The sequence below is a fragment of the Stegodyphus dumicola genome, chromosome 3 (genome assembly GCF_044657685.1).
Source record: "Stegodyphus dumicola isolate Sdum_Otavi_A_Nest chromosome 3, ASM4465768v1".
Classification (NCBI taxonomy): domain Eukaryota; kingdom Metazoa; phylum Arthropoda; class Arachnida; order Araneae; family Eresidae; genus Stegodyphus; species Stegodyphus dumicola.
The window spans coordinates 196,907,423-196,930,364 of NC_140770.1; the positions used below are offsets into that span (position 1 = coordinate 196,907,423).

General features: G+C 30.1%; 2 protein-coding genes across 7 annotated transcripts in view; one reads left to right on the plus strand and one right to left on the minus strand.

Moving 5' to 3' along the window:
• LOC118181504 (uncharacterized) overlaps positions 1 to 14,386 on the plus strand; it is a 268,359-nt gene extending 253,973 nt beyond the window's left edge. For both annotated transcript variants that reach the window (XM_085813719.1, XM_085813720.1), the window contains exons 8-14: positions 1,349 to 1,450; positions 2,050 to 2,188; positions 2,945 to 3,094; positions 4,262 to 4,467; positions 5,218 to 6,037; positions 6,950 to 7,016; positions 11,474 to 14,386. In XM_085813719.1, coding sequence (XP_085669845.1) covers positions 1,349 to 1,450; positions 2,050 to 2,188; positions 2,945 to 3,094; positions 4,262 to 4,467; positions 5,218 to 6,037; positions 6,950 to 7,016; positions 11,474 to 11,585 — 1,596 coding nt within the window. In that variant the 3' untranslated portion in view covers positions 11,586 to 14,386. The remainder of the gene's footprint in view (positions 1 to 1,348; positions 1,451 to 2,049; positions 2,189 to 2,944; positions 3,095 to 4,261; positions 4,468 to 5,217; positions 6,038 to 6,949; positions 7,017 to 11,473) is intronic.
• Positions 4,210 to 22,942, minus strand: part of dare (NADPH:adrenodoxin oxidoreductase, mitochondrial) — an 81,939-nt gene continuing 63,206 nt past the window's right edge. For 4 of the 5 annotated variants that reach the window (XM_085813723.1, XM_085813721.1, XM_085813725.1 and 1 more), the window contains 3 exons: positions 22,079 to 22,249; positions 19,638 to 19,756; positions 4,210 to 4,348 (listed from right to left, as the gene is read on the minus strand). In XM_085813723.1, the coding sequence (XP_085669849.1) occupies positions 4,307 to 4,348; positions 19,638 to 19,756; positions 22,079 to 22,249 (332 nt within the window). In that variant the 3' untranslated portion in view covers positions 4,210 to 4,306. Of the gene's footprint in view, positions 4,349 to 19,401; positions 19,757 to 22,078; positions 22,250 to 22,942 lie in introns of those variants that run through there. The other variant, XM_085813722.1, reaches the window with a different exon arrangement.

A 22,942-nucleotide genomic window follows, 5' to 3' on the forward strand; every position in this document is an offset into this window, starting at 1 on the left:
TTTGGGTATTGTATTCTCAGTAATAAACTCGCACTTTTTCCCATTTACACATGGACTTGTTTTAACTTGAAAAATGTTAGAAAATGGCACAAATTAACTTGGCTATGGAAAGTGCACTCCAGTAGTAGAAAAAGCACAATATTTTTTTTAAAAAACACAGCACTTTCTTTTTCATTATCAGGCACACAGTGGCATTATGATTAGCTATGGGGGGGGACTCACACACGAATCACAACAAACAGAAACCTCAAACATGATGCTTGAATTTCAAAACTGTGCGAATTACTACTGAAAGAGATGGCAGCATTATGCTCTGGCATAATGCAGGCACAAATATCAGTGGGTTAAATACATTTTCAAAAAGTATTAACTAATTTAATGGCATAATAGTGATTCTTATTAAAGTTGGGCGGGTTATACGATAGTACCCAAAATTTGTGTGTGTTTAATTTGAGTAAAAATTAAAATAAATAAATAAATAAAAATAATAAAATAAAATTAAAAAAAATTGTATAAGCAGAACATAATGTTACAAAATGCCGAGCTGCGGTAAAGTAGCTTCCCCACAAAGCGGGTTTGGCACGTCCTTCATTTGGCTGCATGGGGCCTGCCTGTACGCTGAGTGTCAGTTTATCGTGAAGAGTATCTTGAGTGTGTTGAGTTCAATAGTAGTGCTTTGAGTTCAGAGATCAGCTCGAGAACAATCGACCAAGTCAGGAGCTGTACTTTAGTGCTTTGCCGTGAAGCTGTCTTCACTGAATGCTGTATTGCTGATTGTTTTGATGTGCTTGTCGTACGACTGTAAACATATTTTGGGAACTGTCCTGAGTATTTATTCTTCATCAAGTGTTGTTGTCAGTTACTTTAAATCCTTAAATCTGTAGAATGCAACGATAATTTCGTTGTTTTTACTTTAAATAGATTTTTTATGTATGCAAATAATAAAATAATTTAATTAATTAATTCATAATAATGATATCTTAAATACACATAATTTCCCATTTTTACTGTTAAATAGATTCTGTGCCAGCAAATAATAAATTAATTTATTTATAATAATTATAATATATTAAATACATAGAATTCCTCTTTATTAAAAGACTTTCCTGTTTGATCAAAATGCTCATTCCAGTTCTATAAAATCTTCTCATTATGCTTGTGGTAATATATTTAAACTTTTTATTCTTAGCTTGTTTCTTACTATTCTATATGTATTCATGTTAGGCATTGCTAAATTTAGTTTTTCTTAAATCTCGTTAGTTTAAATTTCTTCGTATAATCCATACTTTTGATGAACAAAAATATGTTATGATATTACCTCATTTAGATATGATTTCTCATGTTTTAGGATCTCACTGCTATTGGCATCACGAAACCTAACCACCGAAGGAAGTTGAAAGCTGAAATAGCAAAATTAAATATTTCAGATGGCATTCCAGAATATAAACCAGTATGTATGAGGTTTTGATATTTATAGTAATTGAAAATCTCTTCATTTTATATGTTATTTATAAGACTAAGAGCAATTTAATGATGGCATTTTTTCAGAATGTCAGGTGTTTGTAGAGTAAATTTTCTCTTTATGTATGTGTGTATGATCCGCAATGTATAATTTGGTAAATCGGTACACAAGCAGATATAAAACTCTAAAATAAATATTTCCTATTTTATATGACCTAATAGTAAGTGAAAACATTTAAAGAGAGAAATATTGATAGGTAAATGTATCTATCATTGTTCATATAATGCTTGCATGGCTTAATTTCTAAAATCAGAAGTGCCGTAGCCGGGCTCTGGTGCAGCTTAAACTCTGAATGTTCAGAATGTTCAATTCACTCAAATTTTAATTTGTAATCTGCAGATGAATGAAATATTGTACTATGTCATCCATCCAATACTTCATTAAATGGCATATTCAATTAACATTAATTTGAGATTTTGAATTTGGATAATAGCAGACATTAACTTAAGATGGAAGTATGGAAAACTGATACATCCATTTGTGAAAAATTGTTTAATTTTTTAATCTTTATTTTTATTTCGTATTAGGATTCTTTATTGGAGTGGTTGCAGTTATTACGCCTTGAGGAATATTTTGATACCCTGTGCCAACAGAATTATAATACAGTTGACAAAGTAACTGAATTAACATGGGAAGATTTGGAAGATATTGGCATTCAAAAATTAGGTAAATTTTAAGATTCTGTGTAAATTATCATACTTGCAATTATTAAAACCTTAAGGATAGAAGTATATGAGCAGTATAAACAAAGTATTTTTGTCAATGCATTAAGTTTACTTGAAATAACCATTTAAATGCATTTGAAATATTTTCTGGCAATTGAAAGGAACAAATAGTAAATTTATAAATATATGCCATATTTTAATTTAATTTAAGCTTATTTAATGTGTAATGTTGATGTTGCATTTTCTTCTTTCTAAGCATTAAATTCTGGAATAAGTAAGTCTTTTTTTATGGCTGTAGAGTCTTTTTTTTTGGGGGGGGAAGTAGGAGACGTGAAAAATGTGCAGCACCCTCGCCAGGACTTGAACCCTGGACCTCTCGATTATGCGTCGAGTGTGCTTCCAATTTCACCACGAAAGCATGCAAAAAGGAAGGAGAAAAATACCTTTACTTCCCTTGTCAAAGGGCAGTAGGGAAGTATGGGGACCCACTCACCAAATCCTGGTTGTGACAAATTATCATCCACCACCTTTTAGTTTGGGTGCCATTTGTACAGTTGTTGAGATTTTTTATACAAAACCCTCGCCGGGACTCGAACCCTGGACCTCCCAAATACATCTCGAGTATGCTTCCAATTACACCACGAAGGCAAGTGGTCATAAAAATTAATATATTCATGGCCTTGAATCCTTTTTATATTCTGTAAATAATTTTTAATCAAAGGTCTAATTTTTTTTAAAACTATTTGTTTTAATAAAGGTCACCAAAAGAAGATTTTATTGGCTATCAAAAGAATTGAAGATATAAATCAAGGACGTCGCCCAAATTTGTATCCTCAGTGTAGCAGTCAAAATCGTAATGATGCTGTTGGTTGCGGTCCGGCAGCTTTTACTCGTCCCTCTACTTTAAGTGAGTAAATCAAATATAATATTAAGCATTTTACTTGCAAAAGCACTTTTACTAGAACATGACCCAGGCTTTAAATTAATTACATTTTATTAATTAATTAAATTTATTGCATTTTATTATTTATTCATAAATTCAAAATGTGTGTGATTATTTGTAATTGAATGTTATGAATAAATTTTTATTCATAGGAGTATCATATAAATTAACTTCAGCTGTCTAAGGAGCTGATAAATTCTAAATACTGTGTTAATAAATGAATGCAAAAGAAGTGTGTGAATTCATATAAATTAATAAATTTTTGTAGGTTAAAGTTGAATTCTTCAGCCCCCACCCCAAAAAAGAAGTTAAAAATAATGCAGTACAAAGCGTGAAACCCAGACCTCTTAATATCTGGAGTGATCAAACATCTGGACAGCCTAAAAAATAAAATTAAATTAATAAAATAATATCTCCCTACAAATTCTAGGAATTCAGAATAAAAAAAATAAAACAGGTGTGCTGTGAATATGATTTTTTTTCAACTAATTGAAATACCCTGCACATCACTTTTAAACACCTACTGACTAGGGAGTTGCACTGCAACTAATAACATTGTATTTATTGACAATGTATTGATGCTGTTCATAATCACATTTTCAATCCTTGAGTGGTTGTGGAGGAGGGGCAGGGCTAATGCCACACATTTTGTTGCTGGCTGCAATCTCTTTTGGTGCTAAATTTTGCTGCCTAATGCCTTCCAAAATTCTTACAATGTGTACATGACATCTTTAGTAGATATAAACTAATGATCTAAAATCCAGAAATTTCCAAAATCCGATGAATACCTGAAGATTCCAGATCTCAGACTTTGTATTTATATTGTAAATTTATTTTTCACCAAAATTAGTTTATGCTGCCAAAAATTACAGATGCAGATAAGTTCTGAAATACTATGTACTCCAGTATATAAATTGCAGATTTACAGAAACCATGCTTGCATTTATTTTGAGGCTATGTTCTAAAAATAAGCATTAATACATAATTGATAATGATAAAGGAAAAAAATCAGTAGTATTTCTGATTTGAGAGTGTTCATTTTCAGTTCTTGATTTTCTTTTCAATTACCTTAATATTCTGCAGGTATAAGAAGCAAAAATATTTTTTAATGTTTCATTCTCTAAAATTTAGGTGATGTTCAGCCTTTTCATTATCCAAGTCAAGAAGTAGCAATATCTACTCATCGTCCAAAGAGTTCCCCGTCCACAGATTCCATCCCTGAAATGAAAACATTTCAGCAGTCACCGTTACGGGAGGAAAGCCTTTTTTTGCAAGCTGTTCATAATTCTGCTCAGAACATTGCAGTTTCTCAGCACCACAATGGTAGTCTTAATCCAGTAAGTAAAAATACTGTGGCTTATTACAGAAATTTAAAAAATAGAAATATGCATTAATTTAGGGTAGACAGCATTTACCTAGGAAATACATTTTATCTGTTTTAACAAAATAACACTTGTTTGATCTGAAATCAGTAGATAAAGATACAGAAGAGTGCTTAAAAACTAGAAAGGAAAGGAGTATTCAGTTAATATTTTAATTTTTTTTTTTAAATTTTAGTATCTCATGTTAACACATTATTTTAATATATGGATGACAAAGATTCATTGTCTAGTAATTTGCTTTCTCCCCTTTTAGCATTCAGGCTAATCCTATAAAGACTCATGTTCATACTATTGAATATTAATTATATGTTACATAAGAGGATGTAGTCACAATTTTTTATATATTATTCTCAAATGCAGTTCAGTTATTATGTATATGCAAATTGACATATTATTGGCATAATCATGTTGTTACTAATTTGATTGTATAGTTTTTTTAATGAAAACTCCTTAATGTATTTAAATATAAATAATAACAAAATCTAAGTTAGACGGAATTTGTAAAATGTATATTTTCTGTACTTATGTTTTGCATTAAAAAAAACTCAATATATATCTATATACTATATTTAAAAAATAGAAATATGCATTGATCTGATGCTATCATATTCTGTCTACTTTTTACTACTACTGTTGCTATCATATTACAAATATGATCAATACAATTTGTATCTTTTAAGTTATAGAATTTTAATTTGTTTTCAGGTATTATCCCCAACAAGGGGACGATCATTGGAAAGCCTCAATTCAGAAAATATAGTCACAACAGTTAGTTCTGCTCCCTCTGCAGTTATATCTTATACTCCAGTAACACAAGCATTGTCTGTGGAGCATCCTAAAAATCCAATGAAAGACTGGAGAGTTACAGATTTAGATCAAGACTATGAGTATGAGTGTGAAGGAACAGCTACTTTAAACCGCCCAAAAGGTCTTGTAAGGTTAAGACCAATGGCAAAAATACCAGCCAAGACACGTGAAGAAATTGCTGAAGCTATTATGGATATACCAGATAGTGAATTTAAATCTCTTATAAATCAAAGTCGAACTTTAGATGGCTGGGCGAGCCTTGATGGTTCACCAAGACATGGACCTGCAACAGTACCCCGAAGTGCAACATTGAAAAGAGCTCCACCTCCACCACCACCTAAACGGAGTAATTCTACAAAAGGAGAAAGACCTTCTGTTGGGGTTAAAAAGGAAGATCACCCTAATGTTGCACCATTAAAAGTAGTTTCCAAAGAATCTGTGTGTGCAGAAGACTTTCCCCCTCCTCCTTCACCTCTTCCTTCAGCAGTTGATGAGAAATCTAATAAGAGTGTAATGGAAAAGCAAGAGCCTATGGATGAATTGTTTAACAATCCATTGTTCAAACAGCGACGGAAAGACTCGGCAGAATCATCTTCCAGTGTAGATTCATCTGCTTTACCATTTGCAAATGAAACAGTTGGCACAATAAAACAAAAAGCAACAAGACCGTATCCTGCTCTCTCATCAGAAACCTCACACACAACAAATCAACAGAAAGGTTTGTGAAATTATTTATATTTGGGTGCTTTAAAGGGCATTTTTATTCATAAAGTTATAATGAAAGATTATTTTGCGAAATGTTTATGTTAATAAGGTTTTCAACTACATCTAAATGTAACAAATATTAATATTTAAAATACAATAAAAAATAAACCGTAAGTATATATTTTATGAAAGTGATTTCTGAATTTCATTGAATTTGGTTTAGAAACTAGTTTCAAGAATGAATATTAATAGTAATGGTTTGCAATTGATTTAGTTTATTTTTTTGTGTTGTATATGATATATTTTCTGTCTGATAACTTTCTGTGAAGATTTAGTAAGGATTTAGAGGATTCATGATTCCTTGAAAATTTTAATAAAAATTTCGCATTGGAATAATTTATTCAAGAAAATTGGTAAAAATGGGTGGAACAGGATGAGAAAAAATTTATTTTAGGATATACGTCTAACATGTATGTATATGTACATATATATGTATTTTTTATATTAGCTTCTGAAAAAAAGTAAATTTGCTTCTGAGAAAATGAATTATACTTTGCAGACTTCTATTAACTATAATTATCCAAATTTATTTTTCCTTAAAAGGTATATCAGATGTAAAATTTTATTTCATTAATGCTAAATTTTATTGCATTATGTGAGTAAAAGATACCATGTTATATTTTATCTGTCCCCAAAGAGGATTCAATATATTTAAGGAATATATTGAATTGTTTGGTGAGCTATTGTTGCTGTTGCGCAAATTAGAAAGCATAAAATACAGTTTTATTATTATTATTTTCAATAAAATGTATACATTTCCTGTATTTGAATGAAAAGTAAATCAAAATGTGTAGCTATTAAAAATTAGCATTTTTCCCATATTGAATTCTAATATTTTAAATTAATAAATATATATGTATTACAGGAATTACTGCAACAAAAGGAAAAAGTTCTGCTGAAAACAGCATTCAGAATGAGCATGAATATGATATGTAAGTATTTAATTAAACTTACATTACTAGCCTAACTTAATTTGCTTACTACATTTGTTGATGAAATATCATGCATTTTCTACATGATGTTGAAATTATGTTGCATCTAGGTATTTTTATAGTATGCACAATTTTATATACTTAGTATATGATTTACTGGCTGCTACGAGTCCAGTCTCCATCTGGCTTTTACATGTACCAGAAAAATGTCTAAACAGAATAACAAATGTTAAATTGAAAAACTACACATAATTTTATTCTGCTGATCAACTTTATAAATTAATAAATAAATAAATAAAGTATATGTAAAAAAATGTGTAATGAAATAAGCAGTATCCCTTAAGTATTAATTAGCCTAATAAATAAATTAACCAGATTCCTGTTGTAAAATCATAGGATTTCAAATGGTATAAAGGGAAGTTAAGGAATTTGTTTCCTAAAATAATTCATGCAAAACTTTTTATATAATTAAAATTATATATAAAATAATTACAAAAATAAGCAATTTAATAGAAATACTAATTATCCTAATAAATAAATTAATCAACTTCCCCTTTCAAAATCTTAAGAATTCAAATGGTATGAAGGAAGTCTGTGTGTCTGTTTGCTAATAACTCAGTCACTACTATAGCTATCATTACCAAACTTTCTACAATTCTTTTCTGGGTCCTGGAAAAGGTTGATGTCCACTTGAAACTGAAAGGTTTCAGATTTTAAATTGTGTTCAAAAGGGGAGTCTTTTTTTTTTTTTTTTTTTTTTTTTTTACATTTTGTCTGTTACCTTTATTTATTAAATATCATGTTCTTCGTACTTAAACCATAAAATTCAGTTCTAGAGTAATATCGCAAAAGAGCCTATCTTTGGAATTTTTGATACAGAGACTCATGCGCTGGAGATAAAAATATTTTTTTCTGTATAACGTTGCCATGGCTCACTTTGAAATCCTTGAGTTTGTTAATCGAAAATTCGTTAAAGATTTACAAAATAGGAAATCGATAATAAAACAAATTTCAAATTTGGGCTTCCACACCCATATTAACAGTAGGATGACGTCACTCAAAATTCAGTGGCTCTATGTACTGTTGTTTTGTCACAAAGCGAGAAATATACAAACATTTATGCAGATTTTTCATTATTTAATTTCTTCAAATATAATGCAGGACTCTAGCATTCGGTGGCAACAGTTTGAAAAGTGAAACGGACATTTATAGTGATTCAACACAAAATCACAAAACGAAAACAATAGTCCTTCAGGGACAAAAGCTAATTTTCGCTCCTATTTTCCGAGTGGCAACAGTGCTGATATCAGCAACAATGGCAACAGTGATAGCCAGGGTTGCTGATATAATGAGAGAGAATTATGGATTTGATGCGATTTCATCAAAAAACATTAAAAAAAAACTTATTCGAATTTTGAAAAAATCACTTCGAGGTGCACTGCCTCTTGTTTAGATGTACCTGTGTACCAAATTTCGTAACCCTTGGTCTGTTAGCTCACACGCATGATGAACGAAAGACACACACACACACTCTCAGACAGACTATTCTTTTTATTATATGTAGAGATAATTGAAAGCTGAATACAGAAATGTAGATCTCTATGGTTAAAAACTTTTGTTTTTTGAATCCAGTTTCAAGAAGCATAATCTGCATTCATTGTGAATGAATTTTTTTATTAAAAAAGTTAGAATTATAAATACATATTTTATGATGTTAAAACTACTAGTTAAATATTAATACATATTTAAATTTAAAATTGTAAATAATATTTTATAACTCTTAAAACTACTATAATAGAAAAATGTGTTTTTTAAAATGATCTTGCAGCGCCATTTCTTGACGTAGCCGGCTACAAGCACAAGGCCTAAATTTGTAAAAAAATACAATGAATTTTAGTTTCTTTTTTATTTTGTTATTTTTCGCCATGTAAGTAATAATTTTGGGTATATTAAAAGAATCGTGTAATCACGTTTCATCATGTAAACATATCCGTGTTTAGTCATTGATTCACTTGTTTTTTATACTTACATATGTTATTTAGCCACAACATTGCTTAATAATAATATTTTTTATCATCTTAAAAGTACCATTTATTAGAAATTGTTATATTCAGTCAGTGAAATAAAATGAGAAACAAATATTGTAAAATGCCGATATAAAAAGAAATGAGAAACAAATATTGTAAAATGCTTGTATGAAAAGTCTTACACATTTTAGCAATGCTATCAAAAAATAAAAATATGATAAACTTCATTGAAGATTTTTTCCGATCACAATTTTTAGTCACAGTTTTGTAACAGAAAATATGAATCATATCCTGCCCTCTTGTAGAAGGGCATATTTTTATGGTTAGGCTTTGCTTTCTAATCCATTATCCATTTCAAACTTTTAAATAGAGGTTCAACTCCAAATTTAGCATATTGCTATTAGTTACTTTTTTTAATACATCTTGGATAATGAATTGTTCTTAGACATATTTGTTGTTGGTGCAAGCACTGTAAAAGGCCTGTGCCTTTATGAGCCAGAAAATTCTGAGAAATGGCTTTTTTAATTTCCTTTGAATTAAAATATAATAAATAAAAAAAAAAATCTTGAACCCAGTGTTTTGTATTCTATACTTTTCCGAACTCTATGTGGCTCATTTCAGCTACACTACACATTTAATGCAAAACAGAAATAAATCATTATGAATTGATTATGGCAAAGCATGCAAGGGCTATTCACCTAAGGGAAGGGATGCCATTACAGAGGACTTTCTAAAGAAAACCACATTACATACGAAGAAATCAATGAGAATACTTACATAGCAAGCCCATGCACGTAGAATCGGACTTAGGTTGAGCTATCAGTATTCAGGAATTTTAACACTCAGCCACTGGTGGGCCAGGCTTTTGTATTAATGCCCCAGGTTGATTCATTTGACATCAATAAATACTCTTTACATTTTTCAGATATTTATTAATGCTGGCAATACAAGGCATGCCTTATAATACATATCAGGCATTTGCATTATCTGGTAACCCTTACAAGCAGGAATAAAAGTGAATAGGAATCAATATTAAATCTTTAATGTGTCTGTGGTGCTTACTGCCATCATAGAAGTTGACGTTGGCATTTTTTGAAAAAAATTCTGGAATGTAGGTTATGAAAATGTTCCTCTATGTATTTTTACTGGTTAATTTGTTGTGTGTATTCCTCATATTGTAAAAAAAAACAGAGAATCATAGAGCCAGCCAATTTTGAACAACTGTAATCATTCACCCAAGCATTTGCACCTCAAAGCCCACGTTTTGAATTTCAAATTTGTTTTATTTATGTCATATCGTATTTGAAATTTATGCAACTTTGAATAACATATTTGATGATTGAACCCAGTGTGTTGCCATTTCAGCCAAGCGTAAATTCTGTAATTGAATAATTAAGAATCCAAATGTACCTCACATTGTGGACAAATAGCAGTAGATATACCAGATTTTGAACACTCATCAGCGTGAAGCCTGAATTTTAAATTTGTTCAAGAACTCTTTTTTTTGGGGGGGGGGGCTAAAGAAGAAAGACCTGTTTGCCCTCAAAATTGATAGCTTCAATTAAAGCCTATACCAGACACAAGCTTGCGTTTTGCGTAATTTTAAGTTTGATTTTGATGTTTATTTATTTCATATTTCATGTGAAATTAATTCAGTTTTTATTAACAAATTCATGGATTTAAAAACTATTTGTTGCCACTCAACTGATCATAAGGTATGTTTCAAATTTAATCAACAACTCAGCAATTTGAAAGAAATGTGTTGTCAGCTTACAAAATAAAATATTTTTATCTCCAAGGCACCTACATAGTGCAAAATATTTAATTTTTCTTTCAAATTTACTTTCTCTGTAATTGATTAACAAATTAAGTGAACACGGTTCTTCAACTCCGTCATTATTAATTTCTAGTTGGCCCCAAGGAATAAAACACAAGCTAAATAAAATCATTGTATATTTTTTCTTTCTTTTTTTTAATAAGTATTTTATGCAGCTAGCCATGCAAGTAGCTAGTGTGCACTTAAAAACTTTGATTTTTTTGATTTTTTAAAATGTCATGAATTATTTAAGATTATATATTTTTAATAATACTAGTCAGTATACTTATGTTAGTAGTAATTTTTGTATTTAACAGTTTGACTTTTTAATTAAATTTGCTTGGATTTATTGGTTTTAGCTATCGACCAGTAGCTAGCTAGTTAATAGCTAACAAATCTTGTAAATAACAGAATTAAATTATTTAAAATTAGCAAATAACAGAATATATCTTATATTGCCATCAAATTGTTTATCTCGTACTTCTATCAGAAATATGTAAGTAGAAAACTAAAATTATGTTAAATATTATGTTGAGATATTCCCTTTAATTATTTAAATTTTTTTCAGTTAATACTGAGTAATATAACTTAGTCAATTATTTTTATTTTTATAGGACTCCAGAAGTAATGTCCCCTGGAGATGTAATTGATGATATTGAAAACATGTTAGCGAATCTTTCAGACCAGTTAGATGCCATGCTGGATGATGAACACGTCCAGAAATAATTGTACAATTTATTTCATGCATATATATAATGAAAGGACATCTTGCACAACTTTATTTCATGGCTGCCTGGTGCAGCATGTGTGTGAGAAGTGTATGAACATTTCAAGATATGATTGCTCTTCTATTATGCAGTCATATTTTGTATTCAAGGAAAACAAATACTAGCTGACTCTTAGTCATAAAACAGTGTGTAATATAAATAAAACAAAACATTTTAAAGCAGGAACTTGGAAGTGTTTTTATACTAAGAAGAAAAGAAAAATACTCTTTACAGAGTGGAATCATCTCATTATATATGTACAGTATGTCCAGACAACCAGTTATGTCTAGCAAATTGAAGTTCCTCAGTTCTTTATGAATACTCTCTTCAATTAAGTACTCTTGAACACAACAGATGAAAGAAAAATGCGTAGTTCTATTCTACCTGTCTCTACACCCAGCCCATGTGTGCACATGTTGAATATTTTCTTAAATTTTCAATCTGAAACCATGAAATAGTCAAATATAGAGAGCATATATAGTGTTCTTTGTTACAAAATGCTGAAACAAGTTAGGAAATTCTCTAAAAATTAAAGGGGAGCAGGAAAAAGTCCATTCCAGCCCAAAAATTCCTCTATGCATAAATAGTTCTCCGAGTCATTACCATGATAATATTTGAACAAGTCAGTCAGTAATGAAGGAAAAATCAAGTTATATTCCTTTGGCAGGTTTCCTTGTTTAGAGACCAGAACAGGAATTATCTGATCTGAAAATATGCAGTTCTTTTTATCTTCTTAATTATTTTTATGGGTAAATATAAGAAATGAAAGGCATTCTGTTTTAATTATGTATATGACAACATAGTAAATTCTAAAAAAGTTGTAAAAATTAAAAGAAATATGTTGGGGGAAAAAATATACTCATCGGCTATAGTAAAAAAAGTATTAAGCCAATAAAGGAAGAAAAATAATTTAGCAATTTTTTGTTTGTGTGTTTGTTTACTCTGCTAATTTGTCAAATGACTTGAAAAGTAGTTTTATGTTTAAAAGAGCAGCAATTAAAGTAAGTGCTTATTGTTTTGAGTATGTTTACTTTTTAACATTGTGCATACGAAATTCGAAAATATATAAGTGCTGATATGACATGTGTAATACGAATTAAGTGCACTAGGACATGTAATTAATTAAAAATAGCTATACTTTTCCCATCATGTCTTCATCTCAGAGTTAGTTGCCATGGTCAGTATTGTAATTAACAAAGAAACTGTTGTATCTTTAAAGGTATATGGATGTTTGTAATTTTATATTCCTTTTTTGTAATGGTCTAAAAGCAGTTACCCCTGGGTTTGTATCCTGACCACATCCTCTGTGATGAAGTAGCTAAATGACCTGGGAGTTTGCCTTGCATCAGATATTTAGGCTGTTAGATGGGAAAATGAAATCTAAAAATATAACATGCTATTTAGAGGAAGACCAAAAAGCAATTTATTTAATGAAAGAAAGATCTGCAAATTTGGCTATTTTCATGGTTCCTGAAAATAATACTGGGTATTACTAGCATAATATTACTGTCATTAACAGTTACACCTAATTTAGGAGCCTTATTGCAAATGTATAATATATGTTTTTTACTTTTCACTTTGAAATATAGTTTTTTTTATACCACTTTGTCTTTTTTGGATCCTATACATTCTTTCAGCAAGTCCATAATTATGTCTGTTAGTAAAAACATTTATGAGATTTATATATTTTGTATCAATTCTGATTACATTAATAAAACATTTTTAGCATGCTTTTTGCATATACTGTACAAAAAAAGATTACAACTGTAATTTGACAATCTTCTGTGCATTTAAAGCTTTCACTGTGTTTTGTATCTTTTATTTTGCTGATTGAAACAATACTTTATGATGTAAGTAGTTATCCTAAAGGAATGTGCCAAACTAAACTTTTCATGTTATTGTAGCTATAAAAAAAATAACCTAAAGTTTTGTTAGATTTAAAAAAAAAAATAGAAGCTGAGGTGTCACTAGAAATATGCAACTTCAAATTTTATTCATTTTTTATGTTATCATGCAACTAAGTTACATATATATATATAGAGAGAAATAAATATATCAGGTATCATACACAGATGTGGTTTACTTAGTACAAAAACATAATTAGAAATGGTTAAATATAATGTAAATATTTTTTTTTTATAAAAGCAAGAGTAAATTGTTGCAGTTTAATGTTCCAAGAAGATTTTTTTACATTGCATTATATACTTAATACTAGTCATTACAATGGACAAGCATTAAACTTAAAATAGAAGTTTAATACAAAAGCAAAAAGGGTGTAATCCCTCTCTTAAAAAAATTAAAAAAATTTTTAAGAAATTACTTTTTAAAGATAATGGAGTTTAATTTTATCTTTAAAAAAATTTTTTTATGCTCTTGGAGTTGTTTTTGGCTTCTATATGATATTTAATAAACTTCCAACAGTACTTAAGACTGTATACAATCCCTGAAGCAAGAAATACCACAACTGTACTAATATTCTACTACATTAGTTGCTATGAAAATAGGTACTTAAATTATGTGTACTAACATAATTTTTATTTATTGCTATTTTCATAAAAAATAATTTAAAATTCAAAATGTTGGTGTGGTTTCAGGTTGAAGGTACATTTCACAAAACATAATGAGAGTCTTTTCAAGTATAAATACTCACTTATATCAAGAGATAATATGTGTATAGTATATTATTGTTTTTTCTGTAGTAAAAGTTAAAAGTATAATGTACTATGGGAACAATAAAATTTAATTATACTCAAAAGTAAATTTGTCTTTCTTTTAGAAACTATTTTAACTTATGCATGATTTATGTAAAATATAATACAGTTGTGTGTACTCAGAGCTGTTCATTGATTCACCATCAGAGTGTATTAATATTGTATAACTTATTTTATATAATTAGATATAAAAACACAGTAATGACTATTTGAAAACAAAATAATGATTGTTAATAAATTCATTATGAATAGTTCTGAGTTTATGCAAGTTGATGAATTAGATAGCTTTATATTGTAAAGAAGGTGAAAGAGAGATTGTATGTAGTATTTTCCAAAAGAAACAAAAGGGAAGGAGACATCAAACAAGCACGCAATGTGATACCTGCCTTGTAATTTTTTTCGATTTAAAGTAAAATTTCACTTTCTTAGCTGTTCACTTTGAGAGTGTGATAGAGTTACTGGTAGGGGATGGAGAAAAAAGTTTGCAGATCTTTTGTGTTTCGCTGAGCAAAACTTTCTAAGATGTATGGATGATAAATGATGCTTATTTGAATTTTATTTGTTAGTTTCGGAGTAAATTCAGCTAATTCTCATTTTTTAACAGAAATGATAATTTAAGCAGGAGGCTCAGATATGATTTCTATGATATTTGTATTTATTAGTCCAAAAGGACAATTTGCCCTGAAGGACTATTAATTTCCCCCCCCCCATATTGTGTAGAAAACTTTAAAAGGCTGTACCACTTTTCAAATCGTTGCCACCATAGATTATCGCTGTGTCTTATATTTAAAGAAATAGTGAAGAATCTGCATAAATGTATATACGAGGGTTGGAAATTTAATAGTGGCAACACAGCTGAAAAAACGCTACACAACAAAACCAAAGAATATCGCATATACCACACGTAAACTACATACCTACCTTATCTCTCGGCAAAAAGACTCGTCCTGCCTACGTCACTCGCATGCGGAGTGACGTGAAGAACGGATCCTTGTATTAGGAATTAAGTCATAGTCTCCGCGGTCTAAAGTAAGTGTTGTCAGGATGTTTTCAAAACAAGAACAACGATGTTGGATAAAAATTGAATGTGCCAGAGGTCCTACAGCACGACAGTGTCATCAAGGGCTTCAAGAGGCTTGCGGGGAATCTGCATTGCCTTACAGAACCGTAGCAAGATGGGTGAAAGCATTCAATGAAGGACGCCAAAATGTGGCAGACATGCTGCGGCCAGGTCGTCCGAGTGTCCGCGATGCAGATGTGCAAGCTGTTGCCGCACTAATGGACAGTGATCGCTGCCAAACAATTCGTCAGCTGGCCAGACAAACAGGATTACTGCATACGACTGTGCTGCACATTCTGAAGGAACGCCTGCCCATGAGAAAAATTACTTCCCGATGGGCTCCACATCAATTGACGGAAATGCAGAAATGGCTATGATACGATGCTGCCCGAACCCACCTGGAGCGCTATGAGATGCTTTTTTACGCCCTATCATTACGTTAGATGAGACTTGGGCCCGATCGTACCAACCAGAACTGAAACGCCAATCAAACGAATGGCATCATCACGGGTCACCACGACGTTCGAAATTTCGTCAGAACCCCAGCAATGTGAAAGTTACTGTGATTCTCGTGTACGACTGTGATGGTGTCATCCTAACGCATACCGTCACTGCGCAGTATTACTGCTCATTTTTGGAGCACAATCTCTGACCAGCTTTGAGAAAAAAAGGCAACACTTTCTGCAGAAGCTCCTCTCATTTTGCATGACAATGCTCGGCCGCATGCAGCGCAAGCTGTAACTGATTTGTTCAAGCGATGGGGCTGGGAAGTGCTTTACCATCCACCATGCTCCCCAGATCTAAGCCCTTGTGACTATGACTTAATTCCTAAGATGAAGGAACCACTTCGTGGCACTCGCTTCTAAACTGTTCCTGAGATTCTTGCGGCAGTAGACCGGTCCATTCAAACTATCAACAAAACAGGCGCTGCTACAGGTATTCTGCGACTTCCACATCATTGGAAACGGGTTGTACACAATGCTGGCAACTAGATTGAAGGACTGTAAAACATGGTGACATGAATCACTTTTGTATTCCTTGTAAATAAATAGTTGCCACTATTAAAGTTCCAACTCTCGTATTTTTCTCGCATTGTGATAAAACAACAGTACCTAGAGCCATCAAAATTTGAATAGCATAATCTTCCATAGAATCAAATTTGAAATTTGTTTTATTATCGATTTCAGATTTTGTAACACTTCAACTAGTTTTTGATTAAAAAACTAAACGATTTCAAAGCGAGCAATGGCAACACTGTACGAAAAAACATATTTATCTCCAGCACGTAAGACTCTGTATCGGTAATTCTAAAGATATGCTTATTTTAAAAATTAATTTGCGATATTGCTGTTGAACTGAATTTTATAGTTTGAATACGTAGAATATGATATTTAATAAATAAAGATAACACACAAAAAGTTTAAAAACGCCCATTTGGACGTAATTTAAAATTTGAAACCTTTCAGATTTTTTTTAAATTTAATAATTTATGCTTTATAAATTTATATTATGCTGAGGCATGATTCTGCCTGTGAATTTTATTTTGCCAAGGCAGGATTTTCAGTAATAAATGAGAACAATTTAATACTTTAAGAGGTAAAATATGTGAAGAAATGTAACATTACAAAGGTGGTATAATGTTACTAAAGTAACACTACTTTCCCCCAAAAAAGGTAACATTACAATGGTGTACAATGTTATTAATGAGAAGTGAACAAAGGATCTCTATTCGTAACTCATATTTACTATTATTTAATTGTAATATGTAGTTTAGGCTGCTATTAAATATATTTGAACATGCATTCTTAACAGGGAATCTAGCATCCTAATTTATTTCATGTTTTTAAACTACAGATTTTGTTCACACTGTAAACATAACTCACATGCCGATCCAGTGTGATAATCATGAATCTTTTTATTTAAAAGAATTAAGCCAGCATTATTTACAATTCAGGATTATTAAATGTGAGAATTTCAACTGAAGATGTCTACTCTAAAATTAAAAATATTTAATGCTAATATTGAATATGAAACATAGGTCTACATCATACTGTTATTAATACAAATGTTTGTTTGTGTTGAAAGATTGTGCAAACCTTTTACGCTTATTTTAATATCTGACACTATGCATCTATGATAACTTCTTGCCACTTTTAACTAAAACTGATAAATATCAACTGCTGCTGAACATTTAACAATTCATAAGTCTCATTGCATCAAAAAGATACTGTGTTTAAGTTTATGAAATCTGCATCATGCATTTGCTCAAAAGAATGAACATCTATCACTTAGCTTCATTTTTATCACTATGTGTTATGTTGAAGAATTTGACATACTTCAATCTATGTCTTATGGCAGAAGTTTCCCAAAGCAGTTCATATACATCCCCCTACAGGTCAATATTACATCAAGAAGAGTCAATTTATACTCGAGGGTAAACAGAAAAGTAAAAAAAAATGCATTTAAAAAAAAGGTTTTTATACAGTAAGCTTTTATTTAAAATAGATATGATAATTAATGAACTGAAAGGAGAAAAATAATTTATCATAGAGTTTACTGGGAGTAATAGATTAAATAATTCTATTTACAGAATTCATTCAGAATTTTATATCATAAATAATAATTGCATGAGGTTGTTAAACAAATGGGATTGTTCATTGTTAAACATCAAATAAAAAAAAAATCTTACCAGAGAATTTTGAAAAAGTCTCTTCACCACAGTGCGTTGTTATTGGCCAACAATGTAATTCCAATAAAAGCTATATTTAAAAATTCCTATGTTTAAAATTAATTTCATGCCATTTTATTATATGAAACATCAAGCCTGTGTTCCTAAAACCTTTCGTTTGCTTTCTTGTATCAACAATATGTATTGCATAAAAATTTTTTTCTACTGCTCTAATGCTTTTGCTAACTAGACTTTTTTGTTTCCAAGCCTTTCTCTTTGAAGGGGGAGTATGTAAGATAAAAAATATAAAAATCTCAAAATTACAAACTAGCAAAAGCCCTTAATTCCCTCTCTCTGTTTTAAAAATAGTAATGCCCTTTACTGCACTGCATCATTTATAGATCTTTCCAAGCATATGACTTAACGCTGATCACATAACTAATGAGGAACCTAAACCAAAACTTTAATGTAGCTAATTCGGAACTTTAACTCAAAATTTGGAAAAATGAAACAATTCTCTTTGTAAGCTTCCATACTGGATAACTGCATATCTTTTGCTTTTATGCTTGTTATCGTTAAGATGCTTCTCTGCTCTCTTCCTATTGCAACAGTATAAAAAATGTGAATGTTCTTGAATTGGCACAATCAGAGTGCATAATTGCCTTGACTGCCAAGTTTGTTCATTATGGATTTCACAATCTACATTCTATACCATCATCATTGCTACGTCTTTTTCATTACATATATTTTATATAAAAATGAAGAAGAAACTCATTAATTGTATTTCATGTTTCCTTTAACTGTGATAATCTGTAATAACCAACTGTAAATAATCAACACAAAATAGGTCACAGTGGTGTTATCAAATGGAAACTTTTCATATTTATATTTTAACATGGAGTGTGTTTGAAATTTTTTATTTCTTTTTAAACTTTTCAGATACATGATTTATTAATTCATTATTTCTATGTAATAAACTTGGTTAAATTTATTACTGAAGTCGAATGTTTTTATTACACATAAATATATTTGATAATTAAAGTATCTAAAAAATAATAAACAGTGTAACGTAAATAATCTAAAAATTGCATTGGCCTCTTGGGGGAGAAAAGAGTTCTTTGCAGGTATATAATAGTAACATAAAAGGGGATAGTGGTCAAAAAAGTTTGGGAATCCCTTAAGGCATGATTGCAGTGCATTATCTGACCAGAATTATTCATATATCATATGAAGTATTTAAATAATTATGATATGCATGATAATTGTGTAATGTAACTGTATTAAAATAATATTTTAAGAATAATGCAAATAGCAAATAATTACTAGCAGAATGATATAAAACATACATAAATCAGTTTTATTTCTAACAAAATGGTGGAAGGACTGCATAAATTAAAAAATCATTAATCATATAAAAATAGTTATTCTACAGATTTGATCAGCACAGAATGCGTTTGTATTAAATTTACACATAATGGTTGGATTCCTGATACTTATTTATATTTGTACAAATTTGCATCAATTAATATCACTAGTGTAAAATTAAATCTATTTTATATTTATATATCATACCACTTGAAGCATTTCTTTGACATGATAAATCTTTTCTCTGGGTTTATCTTTAGCTTTTCCTCTTTCTTGCTCTACTTTGTCAATATTCAACCAGCTGTCGAATGCTGTGTATTTTACACCTAAATGGTAAAAACAAAGTCTTTAAAAGGATGTCTTAAAGTAAAAGGGACATTGTTGCTTCATGTCAAACAGGAAATCACAATTACAAGTTATATGCTTAAAGTTGCTGAAAAGGAAATTTATGGAAATTTTTGAATTCTACATTTGTACCATGCAGATAAATTACGAGCTTTACTACCAAAGCATTCTCAGTCCGGAATTCTCCTTTCTTTTTTTCTTCATAATTTTAAAGCAGAGCTATTAAATTTATTTATGACTTATGATACATCTAACCAGAATTTCATGGGCTTTTTTAGAAAAATATAATACATCTTTGAAATATGACATATCTTACATATGTCATGCTTTAAAAGTATGCAAACTTTGTGCTGTACTCTTTATAAGCTTAATTACACCTTTAGTTCTTCACAGCTTAAATGATGATATTTAATTCAGATAATATAATTTTAAAAAAAAATAGTAGTTCCTAGTGAAATTTCTTATGTTCTCTAAAAACTATTTCTTTAAATTACTTCTTTCTCATTATAATCTAGTGTTTGATTCAAACGGACCTTTCATGTCTTTCATATTCAAACTGACCTGTTTCAACTGCTAGATCTTGCTGTCATCATGAGAAACAATTATGTATAAAGGAAAGAGAAAATACTGCTCTCAAAATCTTACTAGTGTCCTTTTTCTATAATTCAGTATCAAAAACACATTTTAATACAAAAGAATTCCTGAAGTCTGCATACTTTTTTTTAATCACACACACAAAAAAAAATTCTTTGATACTCATAAAATTCAATATAATGGCAAATTTGTTGGCAATTTTTTTAATGTATACATAAATAATTTAAGAAAAAAGAGATATAATTGTAACATTATTTGATTTACAAAGCAAATTAAATTTATTAATAAAGTTATTTCACTTTTGCTGCATGTTACAGAAATCAGTAAAGAAATTCTATGTGTTACAGGCAGAGGCATTATGGGATTATCGGGAATTTGGGAAATTCCTTAAGGCACAAAACACATAAAATCGCATAAGATATCTGGGATTTGTTAAGAATTTTGATATTTGGGTTTCACATGAATTGACAGAAAATCTTTTAACATATCGAATCAATATTTGCAATACACATTTCAAATATAATGCAATCCACCCTTTTTTGAATTATCACTGGTGATAAAAAATGGATCATCAACAATAACATTAATAAAAAATGATGATGGTCTAAGAATGATGAATCAACACAAATCATACTGAAAGCTAAATCGCATCAGAAAAAGATCATGCTGTCAGTTTGATGGGATTTGCAAAGGTGTCATGTATTTTGAGCTGCTTCCAAGCAAATGATGAGCTCAGATGTTTACTGCCAACAACTTATGAAATTAGAGGAAGCAATCAAAGAGAAAGGGCCAGAATTGGCAAACTGCAAATAAATCATGTTCCACTATGCGAGGCCTCGCACATCTTTAGCAACAAGTACAAAATTATTGAAGCTTGGTTGGGAAGTGATGTTGCATCCCCCATATAACCATGACCCATCAGATTATTGTTTAATTTAAACTTCCTTCATTATATAAAGTGAACTATATTTATGAAACTTTTTAAATGGTAAAAATTTCAGTAATAATTATTATCTCAAATTGCACTTGGTTGAGTTTTTTTCTGATAAAGACCAGAAGTTCTATGAACACGGAATCCTTATGTTACCGGAAAGATGGCAAAAGGTAATAGAGAAGAATGGAAGGCAATTGACTGATTAAAGTTCATTTTTTTTATAGAAAAAAAATTGAGTTTTATTTCACACTAAAAAAACGAAATTACTTTCTTGCCAACCTAATATATTCATGCATCACTAGTGATAGTAATTGTCTATTGCTAATATTAGCAATACTTAAAATTTGATATTCCATAAGAGTAACTTTATGTGGATAATCTTTGTACAAAAATGTACAAACCTCTAGTTCTTAAAAGTTCTAACACATTTTCCTTTGTTCCACTAACTGTAGATGGTACATCTCCTTTTTAAAAAATGCACAATTTTAAGTATAGCTAATATTAGCAATACTTAAAATTTGATATTCCATAAGACTAACTTTATGTGGATAATCTTTGTACAAAAATGTACAAACGTTCAGTACAAACCTCTAGTTATTAAAAGTTCTAATACATTGTCCTTTGTTCCATTAACTGCAGATGGTACATCTCCTTTTTCAAAAATGCTCAATTTTAAGTATAGCTAATATTAGCAATACTTAAAATTTTATACTCCATAAGACTAACTTTATGTGGATAATCTTTGTACAAAAATATACAAACGTTCAGTACAAACCTCTAGTTCTTAAAAGTTCTAATACATTGTCCTTTGTTCCATTAACTGCAGATGGTACATCTCCTTTTTTAATATCTTCAAGCAATTTCTCTGCTGTTTCATAACTTCCATACATAGTAGACAAAATGACACCTGTTGGGCCTGTTTTAACCCATCCACTACAGTATAAACCTAAACAAATAAACAGATTACATCTAAAAACATCTCATAAAATAAAAATAAAAACCATTCTATATATATATACAACAAATAAATACTGATATATAATGAAGAATGTCATAATTCAGCTAGCATATGGAAGTTTAACTAATGAGCAAAGTAATAATTAAAATGCACTTAACGATTAAATGGTGGAAGAAGGATGCTTGCAATGAAAAATTTTTATAGCATAAACAATTTCATTATCAAATTTAAAGAATTAAAAACTTAAATGGTTTAAATAACTGGCAAAAATATCTAATGCAATACTTTTCAAATTTTGGAGCATAGAAACTTGACTTTCAAAACAGCAATTTATCACAGACTGTGACTATCACACGCTGCTTGCTGCTCAGGAGAGGGGGAAGAAGGAAAGAAAAGCAGGAAAAAATACAATACACAATTTTGGATTAAATTTTGTAACAGTGAACTCTCTATAAATGATTATCCATATTTCCAGATGAATCTGAGCTTCTATGGAGATGATAGTATAAATTATATCAAGTATAAGTATTTGTTAATGTCCTAAAATATACAGGTTATAGATTCAGGAATAAGCAGACGGTAGGACCTTAAGGAGGCGATTGCTAAAAGAGGGCTCTCATTTGTACATGTTTATGTCTAAAAAAAAAAATTAATAATAGTCAGTAATGTACTTTTTTTAAT